Source organism: Microcebus murinus, chromosome 1, assembly GCF_040939455.1.
Source record: "Microcebus murinus isolate Inina chromosome 1, M.murinus_Inina_mat1.0, whole genome shotgun sequence".
In the NCBI taxonomy this organism is placed as follows: domain Eukaryota; kingdom Metazoa; phylum Chordata; class Mammalia; order Primates; family Cheirogaleidae; genus Microcebus; species Microcebus murinus.
This window is the reverse complement of record NC_134104.1, coordinates 108413216-108431099: the sequence shown is the minus strand read 5'-3', so window position 1 is coordinate 108431099 and position 17884 is coordinate 108413216. Positions and strand designations below refer to the sequence as shown.

The 17884-nt window shown below is 34.6% G+C and overlaps 1 protein-coding gene across 1 annotated transcript in view; it reads left to right on the top strand.

The window, feature by feature from the left end:
- Positions 1-17884, top strand: part of RNF13 (ring finger protein 13) — a 115236-nt gene that overhangs the window by 19344 nt on the left and 78008 nt on the right. Inside the window, exons 2-4 of the mRNA XM_012782846.3 lie at positions 4306-4435; positions 10153-10233; positions 16254-16379. Of these exons, the coding sequence (XP_012638300.1) occupies positions 4322-4435; positions 10153-10233; positions 16254-16379 (321 nt within the window). The 5' untranslated portion in view covers positions 4306-4321. The remainder of the gene's footprint in view (positions 1-4305; positions 4436-10152; positions 10234-16253; positions 16380-17884) is intronic.

The following is a 17884-nucleotide window of genomic DNA, read 5'->3' as shown; positions in this document are numbered from 1 at the left end:
AAGCTTTAAAAAAACTATACTTTATGGGAATTTAACTATAGTAGATATTAATAGTTCTAGTTGTCAGAATTCCTGGAATTCATGAGTGTTTTAAGGAACACCATGAAGTTATTGATATATTCAAGTGTTGTATGAACCGAGAAAACTATTTTGGAGGAAATTTTATGGTACTGTATGTATTTAGTATACATATATGACCACGATCACCTTTGTAGGGAAAATAACCTGTTAAATGAAATGTGACTAATATAAATTAGTTAGCTAATTGTTTATTTTTCTGTTGGTGCTTGGTATAGCATACATTCTTTTGATGCTTATTGTAGCATGAAATACATTTATTGAGAGAAAAGCTGAAATTACTCTCCATTTACTCTTTTGTAATTTTGAAAAAGATTATAATTATTTTAGCAGTGGAGTGTTTTGTCCAATTTTTGAGATGCCAGTAATGCTTAGAAATTTAGCTTGAGAACCAATGGAATAAGAGCTTACTTGTAGGATTTCCTATGGAGATGGGTGGCTGTTTCATGAGTGTTATTTGGCACTGAAGCAGTTGACATTAGACTGTTGAGTCATCTTCAAAATTAAAAGTTATTTGGAAAGGAATTTCCTGAAAGTAATGTTGGTCTTCAACACTAAGTGCCACCAACATTCTTAAAACGAAGTTTTAAAATGCAATTTTGTGTAGAGGATTGTGTAGTATTGCCACTGATTTAAATGTGAAGTTAGGATTTCCTGTAATGTTTGGGAAAATTTTAAATTTTGCAATTACCAGGCCAGCCTTAGATGACTAACTGTCATTGTGCTCTAAAGCCATACAGATAATCACGTGGCCAGCCAGGGTGCTCAAGTTCTTAAAAATAGGGCCAAGAGAAAATCAACAAAACCAAGGGTTGGTTCTTCAAAAAGATAAAAAAAACTTAACAAATTTTTAGCTAGAATGATTAAGAAAAAAAGAGAGAGGACTCAAATAACTAAAATCAGAAATGAAAGAGGGAGAATAACCACCAATTTTAGAGAAATAAAAAGGGTTTTGAAAGAGTACCATGAACAGTTGTATGCCATGAAATTGGATAACCTGCATGAAAGGGACAAGTTAATAGAAACACACGACCTACCAACACTGAATCCTGAAGAAATAGAAAATATGAACAGATACATAACTAGTAAGGAGATTGAAGCAGTGCTCAAAAATATTCCAAGAAGGAAAGGCCCAGATAGCTTTACTGGAGATTTCTATGAAATGTTTAAAAAAGAAGTAACACCAGTTTTTCTCAAGGTCTTCCCCCAAAACTGAAGACCATTCAGTGGGGAAAGAAGTTGTACACAGTCTTTTCAACAAATGGTATTGGAAAAACTGAGTATGCACATGCAAAAGAATGAAGTTGGACTCAAAGCTTATATCATATGCAAAAATTAACTCAAAATGGATCAAAGACCTAAGCATAAGAGCTTATATATAAGACCAGGGGTCCTCAAACTTTTTAAACAGGGGCCAGTTCACTGTCCCTCATACTGTTGGAGGGCCATTGGAGAGTGTGGCACACATTCCACACATGCGCACTGTGGGCCTGGGGCCAGTTGGCTGCTAAGCAGGATGGGCAGTGGCAGCAAAAATACCTGGCAGGCCACATAAATGTCCTCTGTGGGCCGCATGTGGCCCGCAAGGACACCTGTAAGACTATTAGAAGAAAACAGGGACAATCTTCATGACATTGGAATTAGCAATAACTTCTTGGACACCAAAAGCACAGGAAATAAAAGAAAAAATAGCTAAGTTTGACTTCATGAAAATGAAAAACTTTTGTGTCCCAGTGGCGAAGAGAGATCAAAAAGTTTAGAAAACCTATTCAAGAAAATAATCTATGAAAACTTCCCAAGTCTAGCAAGAGAGTTAGACATCCAGATATAGGAGGCCCAGTGATCCCCAGGTGTATATATTGCAAAAAGGATTTCACCACGTCATATTATAACCATAATATCTAAGGTCAAAATTCTTTTGACTGGCATGTGGTGGAGCACTCTCCAAGATAGCCCACATGTTTGGCCATAATACAAATCTTAACAACAACAAAAAAATCAAAATCATATCTAGAATCTTCTCTGACTACAGTGGAATAAAACTGGAAATCAATACTAAGAGGAACTTAAGAAACTATACAAACATATGGAATTAAACAATATGCCACTGAATAATCACTGGTTCAATGATGAAATTAAGACAAAAATTAAAAAATTTTGGAAACAAATGTACAACACAACATACCAAAACCTGTGGGATACAGAAAAGGCAGTTCCAAGAAGGAAGTTTATAGCATTAAATGCCTACATGAAAAAAAAAAAATAGATCACAATGGTAACATCCTAATATCATACCTCAAGGAACTAGAAGAACAGGAGCAAAACAAACCCAAAATTAGCAGAAGAAATAACAAAGATCAGAGCAGAACTAAATGAAATTGAGACCAAAAAACCCCCAAACAAACCAAAATAAAGGGTCAATGAAATGAAAAGTTGGTTCTTTGAAAAGATGAGCAAAATTGATGCTAGAGTAACCAAGGAGAGAGAAGACCTAAATAAACACAATCAGAAATGAAAACAGAGACATTACAACTGATATCACAGAAATACAAAAGGTCATCAGAGACTATTATGAACAACTATGCTCTCACAAACTAGAAAAGTTAGAGGAAGTGGATAAATTCCTGGAAATATACATGCTCCTGAGATTGAGCCAGGAGGAAATAGAACTCCTGAACAGACCAATATTGAGTAGCTAGATTGAATCAGTAATTAAAAAAAAATCTTCCAACAAAAGTCCATCTGGCCCAGGACCAGGTGGATTCACAGCTGAATTCTAAACATACAAAGAAGAATTAATACCAATCCTCTTGAAACTGTTTCAAAAAATTGAGGAGGAGGAATTCTACCTAACTTACTCTACAAGGCCAGTATTACCCCGATACCAAAACCAGACAATGACACACACAAAAGGAAATGACAGACTAGTATTTCTGATGAACATAGATCCACAAATTTTCAACAAAATACTAGTAAATTGAATCCAGCAGCACACCAAAAGGCTAATACATCATGATCAAGTGGGTTTTATACCAGGATAAAGGATGGTTCAACATATGCAAATTAATAAATGTGATGTGTCATCTAAAAATGATTAAAGACAAAAAACTATATGATCATCTCAGTAGATGCAGAAAAAAACATTTGATAAAATTCAGAATCCTTTCATGGTAAAAAATCCTTAACAAACTAGACATAGAAGGAACATACCTCAATATATAATAAAGGCTGTATATGACACACCCACAGCTAACATCATATTTAATGGGAAAAAGTTGGAACTATTCCCCCCTTTTATCCCTGCCTCTTAAATTTAGGTATTCTTCAGAGTTTTCTTTAGTCCTCTTTTTTATTTTTTATTTTATATTAAGATCACTTCAGTTATTACCTATTTATTGAAGATTACTAAATTTCTCTTTGCCTTGTGTGGAGCTCCAGACCTTTATTTATCACTGCCTATTCACATGTTTACCAGAATGTTCCATAAATACTAAGTTCCAAAATTCTCAAGTTGTGCTTACGCTACTCACTGTGATCCGCCTTCTGTATTTCCTGTTTCATCTGTTGGCATCCCCATCCAAAGTCTTTCCCTTCCATATTGCACTGCTGTGTTAAGCCATTTTGTGCATAATTGTATTTATTCCAGAGTTAGGTGGAGAACAGGATGAGTTTGGGAGAGGTAGCTACACTGTTGCCATTAGGAAACAGAGAAGAAAAAAGTATAAATTATTAAGAGGTAAAGTACAAAAAGTATTTATAAGAAGCAGCAATTATTTCTTTGGCATCCTCTAATATGGGCACAACATACAAGAGTATTTACATATGAATTTATATTAAATCAGAGGCTAAACATTGTTTAAATTGTAGAAAACTTTAAAGCAAAGATATTTGTATGTGTTTTTAACTGTTATTTTGGTTGAAATCTATATTCTCTGAAAATTGGATTAGTAGACTATGCTGTAAACAGAGCACTATGGGAGGATGTTTGTTTTGTGATTAAAATAGAACTTAGAGTCACCATAAATTATGTAGGTATTGACTAACCTTGGATTTTAACCTAAATGTCTAAATGTGTGTGAATTCTTATGTTTTTGAAATATAAGCTTTAATTTTAATGTTAACAGATGTTTGTAATTAAAAGAAATATTTTTTGATATCAAGAATTATTATATCAAATGATTGAATAAGGCAGTAGCTCTCATTGTTACTCATGACCTTGTCTTTCAGGTGATTTTACAACGAGATGCTGCTCTCCCTAGGGATGCTCATGCTGTCGGCCACACAGGTCTACACCATCTTGACTGTGCAGCTCTTTGCATTCTTAAACCTACTGCCAGTAGAAGCAGACATTTTAGCAGTAAGTACAGTAAAATTTATTGATGTCTGAAAACATCTCTTAAATAAAAACTTTTAAAAAGCCCTGAATGATGGAATATTATGATGTTTTTACCTACAAACATACCTAAGCACATACAGTTATTTGAAAGTGGGGTATCTTGTTCGTTTTCTGTTGCTTAAATATCTAATGTAAGATTTCATGTACAATAAACACTTGATGAGTGATGTTGCTTTTGCTAAAGTATGTGTGCATATGTGGGTGTTGGTGTACACATACCTAAAAGCTTGAGTATTGATGTAGAATCTTAACTGTTTTTATTGGTACCTAGTATGTCTTTAATGACTATAAGATCTCAATAGTATCTCTATTTATAATAATATTTTAAGAAATTCTACAAGATGTCTAAGAAAATTTCAACCTAAGATTAGCATTAATGAGTCAAAAGAGAACCACACTGGTCTAGTCATTGATGGTGGATAGAAAAGTTTTTAAAGAAGAAAATTGTTCCTTAAAATCTTAGAAGTCCTCTCTAGGTTACAGTCCTACTATCTTATACACTGGAAAGTGTAGGGACAGTCCCTGACTTAAGATGGTTCAGCTAATGATTTTTTTTTTTTTTTTTTTGAGACAGAGTCTCGCTTGTTGCCCAGGCTAGAGTGAGTGCTGTGGCGTCAGCCTAGCTCATAGCAACCTCAAACTCCTGGGCTCAAGCAATCCTGCTGCCTCAGCCTCCCGAGTAGCTGGGACTACAGGCATGTGCCACCATGCCCGGCTAGTTTTATATATATATTAGTTGGCCAATTAATTTCTTTCTATTTATAGTAGAGACGGGGTCTCGCTCTTGCTCAGGCTGGTTTCGAACTCCTGACCTTGAGCAATCCGCCCGCCTCAGCCTCCCAGAGTGCTAGGATTACAGGCGTGAGCCACCGCGCCCGGCTCAGCTAATGATTTTTTAACTTTATGATGGTGCCAAAGCTATATGCATTCTAATGAATACTTCTTGACTTAACAAGGAGTTAATGTCCTGATAAACTCATCATAAGCCGAAAATTCTGTAAGTAGAATTCGACTCACAAAAGATTTTTCACTTATGATATTTTCAGTTTATGAGGGATTTATGCAAATGTAACCCCCTTGTAAGTCAAGGAGCATCAGTTTATATTTTCTGTTTCTTCTGTGAAGGTAGAAAAAGAGGAACTATGTGTGTATGTGTGCAGACCTATACTCTAGGTCTGTGCTGAGGAGTTATTGTTTTTACTTTATGGATGCAACTGATTTTCTTAATGATATTAGGTGAGAAATAGAAGGGCAAGAATTATTGCTGACCAAAGCTTGATGTTGTTCTCACCTGTGCTTCTGCATATTGTGGCACTTCTGAAAGATTCCGTGATCATTGTAGAACTTGGGAAAGCCAGGCTAGTTTCTACACAGTAGCTTTTGAAAGCAGAGCAACTTTAGTAGTCCATGTAAGATTTTGCACCCTCTGTCACCTGCCACCCTCTTTAATAGGGAACTGGTTAATTAAGTTTGTTTTCTGGAATAGTCTAGATGTTTTTGAAGTGGAGTAGGAGTAGGATCTTTAAGGACTGCATCCATTGCTATTCCAGTCTCTCCTCTAAATTGGTCCCCAAAGTCCTTGGAATATTCTTGGAATGACTTTTGAAATGAGTTATAGGATTTATGGACTGATTATGGAATGAAGTTCTCCTTGTCTCCCTTTGCTCCTTTGATTTGTCCATTTTGTGTCTTTCTCTTTCTCCCTCCCTCTGTTGTTTCTAATGCCTGTTACTCCTTTTGTCTTCTTTCTGTCTGGTATACCTGAGGGGGATTTTTATTCTATGGTCCAGCTGTCTGATGGGGTAAATGACCTTGATCAAATTATTTGGCTGCTATAAGTGCTTCAGTTTGTTTGTAAACTGGAGTGTTGTGGTGATGATTAAATAAGATTAACTACTTAGAACAGTATCTGACATGTAGTAAATGTTTTGTATATCATTTTTATCTTCATTAGCATTATCATCCACATCCTTCAGTCACCCCCTCAGGAAGATATGAAACTACCCAAACTGTATTTTTTAGTTAGAGACAAAACAAAATGCTAGATATAGAAGAACAGTCAATCCTTTTTGCTAACCATATTCCCTATGTAGCAGCCAGGTAAATGTGGAATGTATGCTGATGTCATCTAGTGAAGGAGCCTGGGAGCTGCTTACTCTCTATGCTGACACTAAAGACTAGAAAGCTGACTGAACACAGAGATAGCTGGAGGGGAGTGGCTTGTGAAGGCGTGTAACTGGTAAAAAGGGGAACTAAAAATTAAGGCAGAGGAAGTGGATGTGACACAGTCATTCTAAGGAAGTGAGTCAAGCAGTAGAAAATATTAATATTAACTCTCCCTTTTAATTGAAAGAGCATCCCTCAAATCTGAGTTTGTAGTAATACAGATTTAAATAAATTGGACATCAGCCTGTCATGAATGAATTGGATTATATAGCATGATAGTTAAGAGCTCTAGCAATGGTGTTGAAGGGAAGGGAGGGGAGGGGGAAGAAGAAGAGGAAGGGTCAGGAACACAGTAGAGATTTAGTTCTATCATATTTTCTTTTCATAGCATTTGTTGCTTGACACGCAATGCCTGCTGTCATGAATGGATTGGATTATATAGCATGATAGTTAAGAGCTCCAGCAATGGTGTTAAAATCTGAGTTGGATTCCAGCTCTACTGCTTGGTAGTTGCATGACTTTGGGCAAATTTTATTTAGCATTTCTTAAATCACAGTTAACTTATTGTAAAAGGGGGAGCATATCAAAGAGAGTGCAGGGTAGTAGTTTAAGAGCCAGGGCTCTGGAGCAAGACTGCCTGGGTTAGAATCCTGGTTTCTCTAATTTATTAGAGCAAGTTATTTTCAACATTCTGTGGTCAATCTATAGAATGAGGATGATAATAAAAGTGGCCTACTTTATAGGGTTGTTGTGAGGATTTAATAAATTAATACCTGTAAAGTGATTAACATGTCTGTACATAATGAATGCTCAGTAATTGTTAACTATATATTACTTTATGAATTAAATTAAATCTTCTGTTAAGACTTCTGCCAAGAAGGATAATTGATTAAGAAAAAGACCTTTTCAGGATAAGTGGACTCAAACTGTTATGTGGTAACTACTGAGGGTAGAATTCTAAAGATGAGTAACTTTATTTTCTTCCTCAAAATTTTTAACAGTGAATATGCTTTAATGTCCCAAGCATCACTCCTCTCTTCCCCATACCAAAAAAGTAAAGCACCTTTTGTTTTGTTTTGTCTGTCTTGTTCACAGTGGGAACGTTTTTTGTTTTAAACAAAGTGATTTTAAGAGGCAGTCTGAGACAATCCTTATTTTGCTGTTAAGGAAGGACAAAATGGTTGCAAAAAAGGGTCTCACTTAATAACAAAACTTATTCCAAGTTCCAGTGTTACAAGTACTATAACTGTTCAAGCTATATATTTTATTTCTATAATTTTAGCAATAAAAGTGAAACTCTCCTTACTGCCCATAGCCAGAGCCAGCCCACCTACCCCTGGGCTTCAAGTGCTGGAGCTGGGGCCGTAGCTTCGTGGTGTCATCCTCCTGCCCTGGGTGGCATCTCTGCCCCTGTGGGGCTCCCCGCTGGACCCCTTAGGGAGGGCTGCAGCAGACCAGGCGGATGCTCTCTGGGAGTCTGGGCTGACCCTGCCCCAGGGGCCGAGGGTGTCGGTAAAGTGCTGTCCAGTGACAAAATAAAAATTAAAAAAAAGTGAAACTCTTCTATAATAGGAAGTGATAAAAGCATATGTTAGTATAGTTGTAGATTTTCCATTTCCTGATTTTAAAAGTGCATTTTTTTTTAAGTATTGTTTATATGTATTTGTATTTTTCCTTGGTCTATATTCATTGATCTAGAATCTAGATCAACTTCTTTATTTTATAGTGGTGTCCTTAGCAGGGAAGATAAATAATTTTCCCAAGTTCAATACTAAGCTGATTGTAGTTGAATTCAATCAATTAAAGAAAGATGTTTTAATTAAGATATTAAATGATAAATTGTGATCATGGGTTTAGAAGCATTCTAAAGCACTTTGTAAACTTTAGAGTACTCTGCAAATGTGAATTATTATTGTTACTGTTGCAATGGGAAATCACCCTAAAACAATTACCATGTACACTTGGTGGCCTCCAAGTACACTAATAGACTGATTATCCCAGAAGTAATGGAATGGATAGGTTCTGTGCCCAAATTTAGATGCTTCAATCACAGTTTATTGAATTAATTACAAACATACAGTGAGAAGCGAAGGTAAAAGATGGATATGCTAAGACACTTAGGATTGGATTCAAGTAGGATGCAAGAACCACACTACCTGAATCCTGTGTACCTGTTACAGTTTGTCCAGTCTCTCTCTATGCTGCATTAGCTTGCCCTGCTGACAGTGCGATTACCAGGACCTGAGTTGAGGGTAAGCCAAGGGGACTTGACAGATGGAAGGTGTCTGGATCCAAAATTTGCTTGCTGTATTAGAGAGACAGAGCATTTATACTTGTCACAGCTATGACTTGCTGCTAAACTGTGGAGCTGTTTATTTGCTATGACACAATAGGCTAGAATGGAGCTCAGCTCTGGCAGATGACACAAGAGGCCTGAATGGGGCTCACCAAAGGGTGTTTGATCTAGGAATGACATAGCTATTAATCTGGGTATGTGATCTAATCCACGTTTTGTGAATAGTTAAGGTTTACTTGATCCTTCCCTCTTTTTCCATCTCTATAACACTATTGCTTCTTTCCTTTTATCTATCTTCAAACTATCCTTTTTTATATTCAAAACAAGTGTGTTCTATTTTTTCTATTTATGGCCTACAGGTTATGAACTATCTTAATTTTCTAGTATGTTATAATCTTTACTCATTTCAAAAGTTACTTATTTACTCTCTATGCTTGGTTTTATCCATCTTTCTTGTTTCTCTTGCTGTCTATGTAGCAGATGGAACATTGTTAAATGATATAGCAAACACCTCACAATCATTATCAATACTATTATCTTCTAAAAGCACAGAGAACTCTGGTTTTGGAAGAGGACTGATAAATACTGTAGTATAGGGATCTATGTCTGTATGTAAGGTGGAGGGGGAAGTTATTGAAGTGTTGGAATACCTTCACCTTTCTCTGTATATGTATTTCATTGAGTTTAGTCTTTTGATTGTTTAGCCCTGGATAAAAATGTCTAGCTTATATCAAAATTGACAATGCCATAAAAGTATCATCTGATGCTGCTGCTTTCCCCAGGTAAAGTCATCTTTCATAGCTACATTCAGAAATCCTGTAAATCTTTTTTTATTAAATCAAATCCTTATTATATAGAGTAAATAAAATGGAATTCCCTTGCTGAAAGATGATTTGCCTAGAAAATTCCTTTCTAGGAAATTGTTTGTGGGAAAAACTCAGAAAGCAGTAGGTTGTTTAATGTTATAGAAATAGTATTACTGTTTGATAATAATATATGAAATCAAAATCCAATTTAAGCAGTTATATATGTTATAAATTGTATATATTCCTTGCTATTTTAGTGGATGTACATTTACAAAGTTGATTTTATTATAATAAGCTGTTATAGTAAATCAAAATTGTGGAAATAATAATTTACATAATTCAATAAACTTTTGTTGTTAATGTTTTATATAAATTGGTTTTAATTTGATTATTTTTAATTTTATATTTAGTATACTTTTGAAAATGCATCTCAGACATTTGATGACCTTCCAGCAAGATTTGGTTATAGACTTCCAGCTGAAGGTTTAAAGGTAAGAAAATAATAATATATGGTAAAGGCACAATGTAATGAGGTGATTTTTATTATTCTTTTTTACATAAAGAATGAAAACATTTCTTACTATTTATTATTACAAAACCCATACATAGTCATTTGTAAAGAGTGTGCAGATTATTCAAAAGATATGAAAAAGAAAGTGAAAATCACCTATGATTGCATTATTCTGAACTAGCCATTGTTAACATTTTGGTGTGTAATATTTTAGACCTGTTTTTTTTTAGGATATGTGCCATATGTGTGTTTCTAGGTGTGTGTACATATATATAATACATATGTGAATATATTTCTTTATGTAAATGCTTATACAGTGGAATATTATTCAGCTATAAAAAAGAATGAAATACTGTTGTTTGCAAGAACATGGATAGAACTGGAGAACATTATGTTAAGTGAATTAATCCAGACACAGAAAGACAAATCTTTCATGTTATCACTCATATATGGGAGCTAAGCATTAAAACAATTGATCTCATGGAGATAGAAAGTAGAATGATGGTTATTACCACAGGCTAGAAAGGGTAGTGGTGGTGGGGTGTGGATAAAGTGGGGATGGTTAACAAGTGCAAAAATGTAATTAGGCCGGGTGCAGTGGCTCTTGCCTGTATTCGTAGCACTCTGGGAGGCCTAGATAGGAGTTTGGTTTGAGGTCAGGAGTTTAAGACCAGCCTGAGCAAGAGTGAGACCCCGTCTCTACTAAAAATAGAAAGAAATTAGCTGGATAACTAAAAATATATAGAAAAAATTAGCTGGGCGTGGTGGCATGTGCCTGTATTCCCAGCTACTCGGGAGGCTGAGGCAGAAGGACTGCTTGAGCCCAGGAGTTTGAGGTTGCTGTGAGCTAGGCTAACACCACAGTACTCTAGCCCGGGCAACAGAGTAAGACTCTGTCTCAAAAAAAAGTAGTTAGATAGAATGAACAATATTTGATAGTGCAACAAAATGACTATAGTCAAGAATAAATTATGGTATACTTTAAAATAACTAAAAGAGTGAAATTAGAATGTTCCTAACACAAAGAAGCAATAAATGCTTAAGGTGATGGATACCCTAATAACCCTTATTTGATTAATACACATTGTATGCCTTATCAAAACTTCACATGTACCCTATAAGCATATACAAGTATTATGTACCCATTAATTAAAACGTAAATTAGTATGGCCACTGTGGAAAACAGTATGGAGATTACTCGAAAAACTGCAAATAGGACTGTCATACAGTCTAGCAATCCTACTATGGGTATTTGTCCAAAGGAAAAGAAATCAGTGAATCAAAGGGATATCTCTACTCCCATGTTTATTGCAGCCCAATTTACAATAGCAAAGATTTGGAATCAACCTAAATGTTTATCAATGGATGAATAAATGAAGAGAATATATGTGGTACATACACAATGGAATACTATTTGGCCATGAAAAAGTATGAAATCATATCATTTGCAGCAACAAGGATGGAACTGGAGGTCATTATGTTAAGTGAAATAAACAAGGCCCAGAAAGACAAATATCACATATTTTCACTTATATGTGGGAGCTAAAAAAGTTGATCACATGGAGGTAGAAGAGTGAAATGATAGATATCAGAGACTGGTACGTTTGGGAGAGGGAAGAATTAGGAGAGGTTAGTTAATGGGTAAAATTATACAGTTAGTTAGAAGGGATAAGTTCTAATGTTTGATATCAGAGTGGGGTGACTATAGTTAACAACGAAGTATTATAGATTTAAAAATATTAATAGCTAGAAGAGAGGACTTAACATGTACCAAACACATAGAAATGATAAACACTCAGGTGATGGATGTCCTAAATACTCTGACATCATTACACATTCTATATATGTAACAGAATTTCACATGTACCCCGTAAGTATCTATAAATATAATGTGTCAAAAAATAAAAACACAAAAAACAATTAGGGAAAAGGGCAGCAGATATTTTTAGCATTCTAGAAAGTTTTTGATATAAATTCATCTTTCTCACATTGGAAAGCTATAGCTGATAACAAAAATCCAATTGATCACTTTAACTCTTTTTGGTCTATGTTCAAATGTAAAAAAAGTTAAGACAGAAAAATTCTGTTGACATCATCATCATTTGAAGTATTTGGAGTCAGCCAAATTTTAGAATCAGCCTTAATTGCTTTTTAGACAAACATTTGGTTTGTTTATTTTTATAAATATCCTTTCCTCCACTTATTGCCTATTTTGTTCTTCACTTAGGGTTGTGTGTGTGTGTATGTGTGTGTGTCTTGAGGAGGCAGTACAGCATAGTGGTTGAGAAGACAGGGTCTGGAGTCAGACTTCTGGGATTGCATGCCTGCTGTGTATAACCTTACACAACTTACCCAACCTCTGAGACTTATTTTCCTCATCTGTAAAATGAAGATGATATTAATAGTAGCTACCTCACAGAGTTATTGCAAAGATTGATTGAATTAGTACATTTAAAGGGTATAATGCCTGGCACATAGTATTGAGTACCATGACTCAACAAATGTGAGATTTGTTAACTTCTTGCTATTACTGCAATTATTATTAAAACGTGACTTCACGTATTCTTTAACAAACAACTTACCACTTTTTTCCCTCTCTTCCCACTTGCACTGTTACACTGTTACTAAAAGAAAGATCCTTTATTACCTTGGTTTTGGCTTTTCTGTTGACATTATCACTGGATATACACGTTTTAAACTTTACTAATTATATACTTTGCCATTCAGTGCAAGCCAAAGGGAAGGAAAGTTTAAAAACTCTTTTCAGCCTAGAACAATCTTTTAAACAAATCACCTTATTTTTTTCTCTCTTTATGACTTTATTAACCAGTGTAATTTGTCAAAAACAGTAACTATTTCCATAACATTTACCCTGAAATACTGCATAGTTCTAAATATCTTCTGAAACATTAAAGCAAGATTTTGTTTACTGTGATTTTTAAGTTTTGGTAATTTGACTATTCCATTTAAAAATTAGTAAACTTTGGCTGGGTGCGGTGGCTCATGCCTATAATCCTAGCACTTTGGGAGGCCAAAGCAGGAGGATCGCTTGAGGTCAGGAGTTCAAGACCAGCCTGAACAAGAGTGAGACCCTATCGCCACAAAAAATAAAAAAATTAGCTGGGCATGGTAGCATGCACCTGTAGTCCCAGCTACTTGGAAGGCTGAGGGAGGAGGATCCCTGGAGCCCAGGAATTTGAGATTGCAGCAAGCTATGATGATGCTACTACGCTCTAGGCTATGCAGCAGAGTGAGACCATGTCTCAAAAAAGAAAAAAAAATCGGTAACCCATACTACTTTTAAAAGCTGCTTGGCGGTATTTATTAAAACTTGATACCCTGTGACTCACCTTGATATATCCTATGATTCCACTTCATGTATTCACAAAAAGACTTTTTATCGTAACACTATGTGTAATAGCCACAGACTTGAAATTACTCAAATGCTCAAGAACAGTAGAATAAACTGTGTTATAGTCACACATTTGAAATACTATGTAGAAGTGAAAATGAAAGATTTATAAAGTATATCTCTATAGTAGAGATGCTCAACAGTAAAAATGAATCCCTCAAATATAGTACTGAGAGAAAGAAGTAGAAAAGAGCATTTATTGTGTTGTATGGTTCTGTTTATGTCAAGCGTAAAATCAGGCAAAAAGAAATCTAAGCCATTAGAAGTTCATATAGTATCATTGGGGATGTCACTGGGGAATACTGACTGGCAGGAGGGATTAGGGAGCTTCTGGAGTGCTGTTAATGGTCTGTTTTTTCATACAGGTGTGTTCAATTTGTGACAGCTCATCAATCAGAAAATTATGTTTTTTTTTCACTTTGACTATATTATACATTATAGTCCTAAAAGCTTTTTTAAAAGAAAAGTAACATATTTATATATTGTAAACCTATTGCATTATGTATTTAATTATATGTTTGATGATACTGAGATGCCAGTCTGCATGCACTGTTATTTTCCAGAATCCCTGTTTAATTATGAGAGGATTACAATAAAAAAGATAAGAAATGTGGGCATCCAGATTCTGAGTTTCCTGGGCACTGGTAGTTTTTTTAGTCCTCCTACATTTTAGCATAAGGTGCCCTCAAAGATAGAGATGAAGAGGATCCTTGATTGCAGAGCAAACATTCTTTCAATAAGAAAGTATTGGCTCAGGAGGGTGACACTGAGCATGTGGCCTTGCCTTAAGGCAGCACCTTCTTGCCACTCTTATTTTAGAGACCAGAGAGTTCTGTCAAATTAATTGGCAAAGTTTGTTAAGCTACTAGTAGACTTTGTGGATGAAACTGTGTACTTAGTTCTAAATGACTCACATCTCAGGGAAGGATAGGAATTAGTAAACTATTTTTGCAACTTATTTTTAGAATAATTCACAGGAAAGATAATACTTAACACTTTAAGAACTTTTTTTAAAGGTTTCAGTCAATTTACAGTCACTGTTTTTTGGACTTTTAGCTTATGTATGCTTGAGTTTTATAAATTTTCTTAAGTTTAAAAATAACACATGCTCATTATGACAGATCCAACAATACAGAAATGACTAAAAAGCAAAAATCCTTTTTTAGTTTCATTTGTAGACCCTTTTTGTGTCTGTACATATTATATTTCATTGATTCTACAATGCATTTTATTATGCCACATTTTAACATCTCTGGAGTTGGGATGTGTTTTTCAATTGTATCAGCCAGGTGGCATTTATGATGTTGTTGTCATCACCTGGACATGGGAAATTTGGCTGTGGTTTATATTGTTTTCTCTTCGGTTGAGTTATATGCCTTCCAATACTATATGGGTTGACTTTAATTGCTGTTATTAATATAAGCATGTTGAAAAAGATTTCCTGCATTATGTGATTTGGCAGTAAAGCAAAAAGTTAGTATGTGCAGAAAGGCACAGAAAAGAGAGCAGGGTATAAATTTAACAAGAATTAATTGTTGTAAGGATGACCAAGTTCTATTTCCTTGGAAAGCAAAAACTAAATGCTATGTGGAATCCAGAAGAGGAGGTGTTCTATGAGCAAATGAAGGACTGATGCATCTTATACCAGAAATGTGCAAAAGCTTTCCTTATCACAAGCAGTGTAACCTAAGGCAGGAGAAATTGCCAAATCCCGTGGAATAGATGGTTGGCATGACCAATTCAAGCACCATGCGTAACTATTTTTAAGGCATTATGTCATAGCTTTAATTGCTCATTTCTTCTTATAAATGAATTTGATCATCTTTTTATGTGTTTATTCATATTTTTACATCTGTTGAGATAAACTTTTGGCTTTTCTCTTTTAATCTAGTCATAAACATTTTATATTAATACATTTTCTGATGTCAAATCATCCTACATTCCTGGGAAAGTAACTTGATATTTTCTTTTTAAATTCATTCATTTAATTATCTTGCGGACATGTCTTTGTATATAGATCTAACTCATTTTTTAATGGTTGCATTATTTTTCTATTGTGTTAATACACTATCATTTTTAAACAGTTGCCTATTGTGCATGATTTTCAGTTTTTGCTATTAAAAACAATGTAGTAGTGGCCATCTTTCCATGTATACTTTTATATATTTAGACTAATGTTTCTGTAGAATAAATTCCTATAATTTTATTTATTAGGTGCATTTTCATTGTTTGATAACATAAAAGAAAATTGAAAGTTAATTTTTAAAAAGTATTTGCTTGGTTTAGAAATGTCAAATATTATTTAAAAATATGCCATCATGTTAACAGTGGTAGTCTTTGTGGTGATTGGCTTATATGTGTTTTTTAAAAATACTTTAATACAAGAAAGACATACTTATTTTTTAAAAACTGAATGCTCATCAAACAAATACTGCTTGAGAACTTCAGGGACTGTGAGCAGTTGTAGTTGCTGTATGATACATCAAGCAATGTAAAACATATGAAACAAATTAAAAACATGTTTGTAGAGGTAAGTTGATTGATTCATTGAGTGAAAGATAGATAACTTATTGCCAATTCTTTTTCAGGGTTTTTTGATTAATTCAAAACCAGAGAATGCCTGTGAACCTATAGTGCCTCCACCCCTAAAAGACAACTCATCTGGCGCTTTCATTGTGTTAATTAGAAGACTTGATTGTAATTTTGATATAAAGGTACTATTTCTTTTTCACTTTTTTGTTTACTATTTCTTTAGTTAGCTAATTTAAATTCTCCTTTGTTTCAGAAAAGATTTAAAATTTAGAAATACTGAAAATGAACAAGCTGATGCTGATATAAATAACTACTATTGGTTCTAAGAATTTTCAGGCATTTGTTGGGCATCTTGAGTTGTGGTTTAATAGTGGAATTTTGGTCTAATCTAGGAATGGAAACTTAACTTCAGCCTTTAGTTTTATGCCTGGACCCTTCCAGTATCAACATAACACCCACATCTATACCTGTATCTACACTGACCTTGAGATTTCTCTTTAGTAATAATTTTGTCTCTGTATATATTAATAGCTTGTCTCTCTGAAATAGGTTATGCTGGTTTTCAGATAGTAAAACAAAGTTCGCCAGAGGACCTCCCTCACCATGTATCAAAAGTGCTGCTCTAGAGGTGTGGTTTTTAATAGTCTGTTTTTAGATTGGCCTTGGCAAAAGAGCCACATTTATTAAGGCCTTCATAAAACAAGCTTTGATGTTATTTTTACTGGACTACCTCAGAGCCGAGTGTCATATAGTGTCTTGAATGTATCTCAGTATAGGACACAGAATATTATTTTGTGTACTTTCCATAGCTTAATCTTAGATGATTTTTCTGTTCATTCAGAAAGACTGCCCTTAACTCTTGCTGTGCATGATTTTTTTCTCTGCTTCTTTCATTACATGGAAGAAATGACACCTCCATAATAAACTTATTAAAGGAATGAAATATAGAATGTAAAAGGGTTTGAAAATGTAGAGCACTTTGTTAGGTATTGTTACTACTGTATATTACTTCCAAATCTAGACTCTCAGTTGCCTTTAATCGGAAATAAATTAGAACTTGAGGGCAAGTGGAGTAGACTTCCTGCTCCTTAGCATTGTTTATATAGTTTGAATTTAAACTGTTATAAGATTTGAGTCAGAATTAAACTATAATAATTATAGATTACTCTAATCAAAATGAAATATTATTCTATTTCATTAATTTCTTGCCAGTAAGATATTAACTAATTCTGGTGATTCCAAGGTTTATTGCACTATTCTGCATAATTTCTGACTTAGTACAGTGTATGGTATCTAGAAACTAAAATACTTTTTTGTTATTGGTATAACTTTTTTTTTAGACAGGGATGAGAGATAATTCACTTTGAAAGTTCAGGAAATATTGTTATCAAACATTTATTTTTGAGGATGAAAACACAACTCAGGAATGAATAGGATAGGGTTGTTAACCCTCTTGTCCCTTTAGTGGATCCTCATCATAAGTCTGAATACTTCCAATGGAGTTTTGTGATTATTCATTACTGCAGCTCCTCTTTTCATCTCTTGCCTTGAATTTCATGCTGTAGCCATACTACCTACTTGAGCTCTCTCAATTTGCCATGCCCTGCTGACTACTCCTTTGTGCCTTTACACATACTATTTTCCCTTTTCAAGATCTCTGTCCAAGATGACCTTTACACCCATTAAT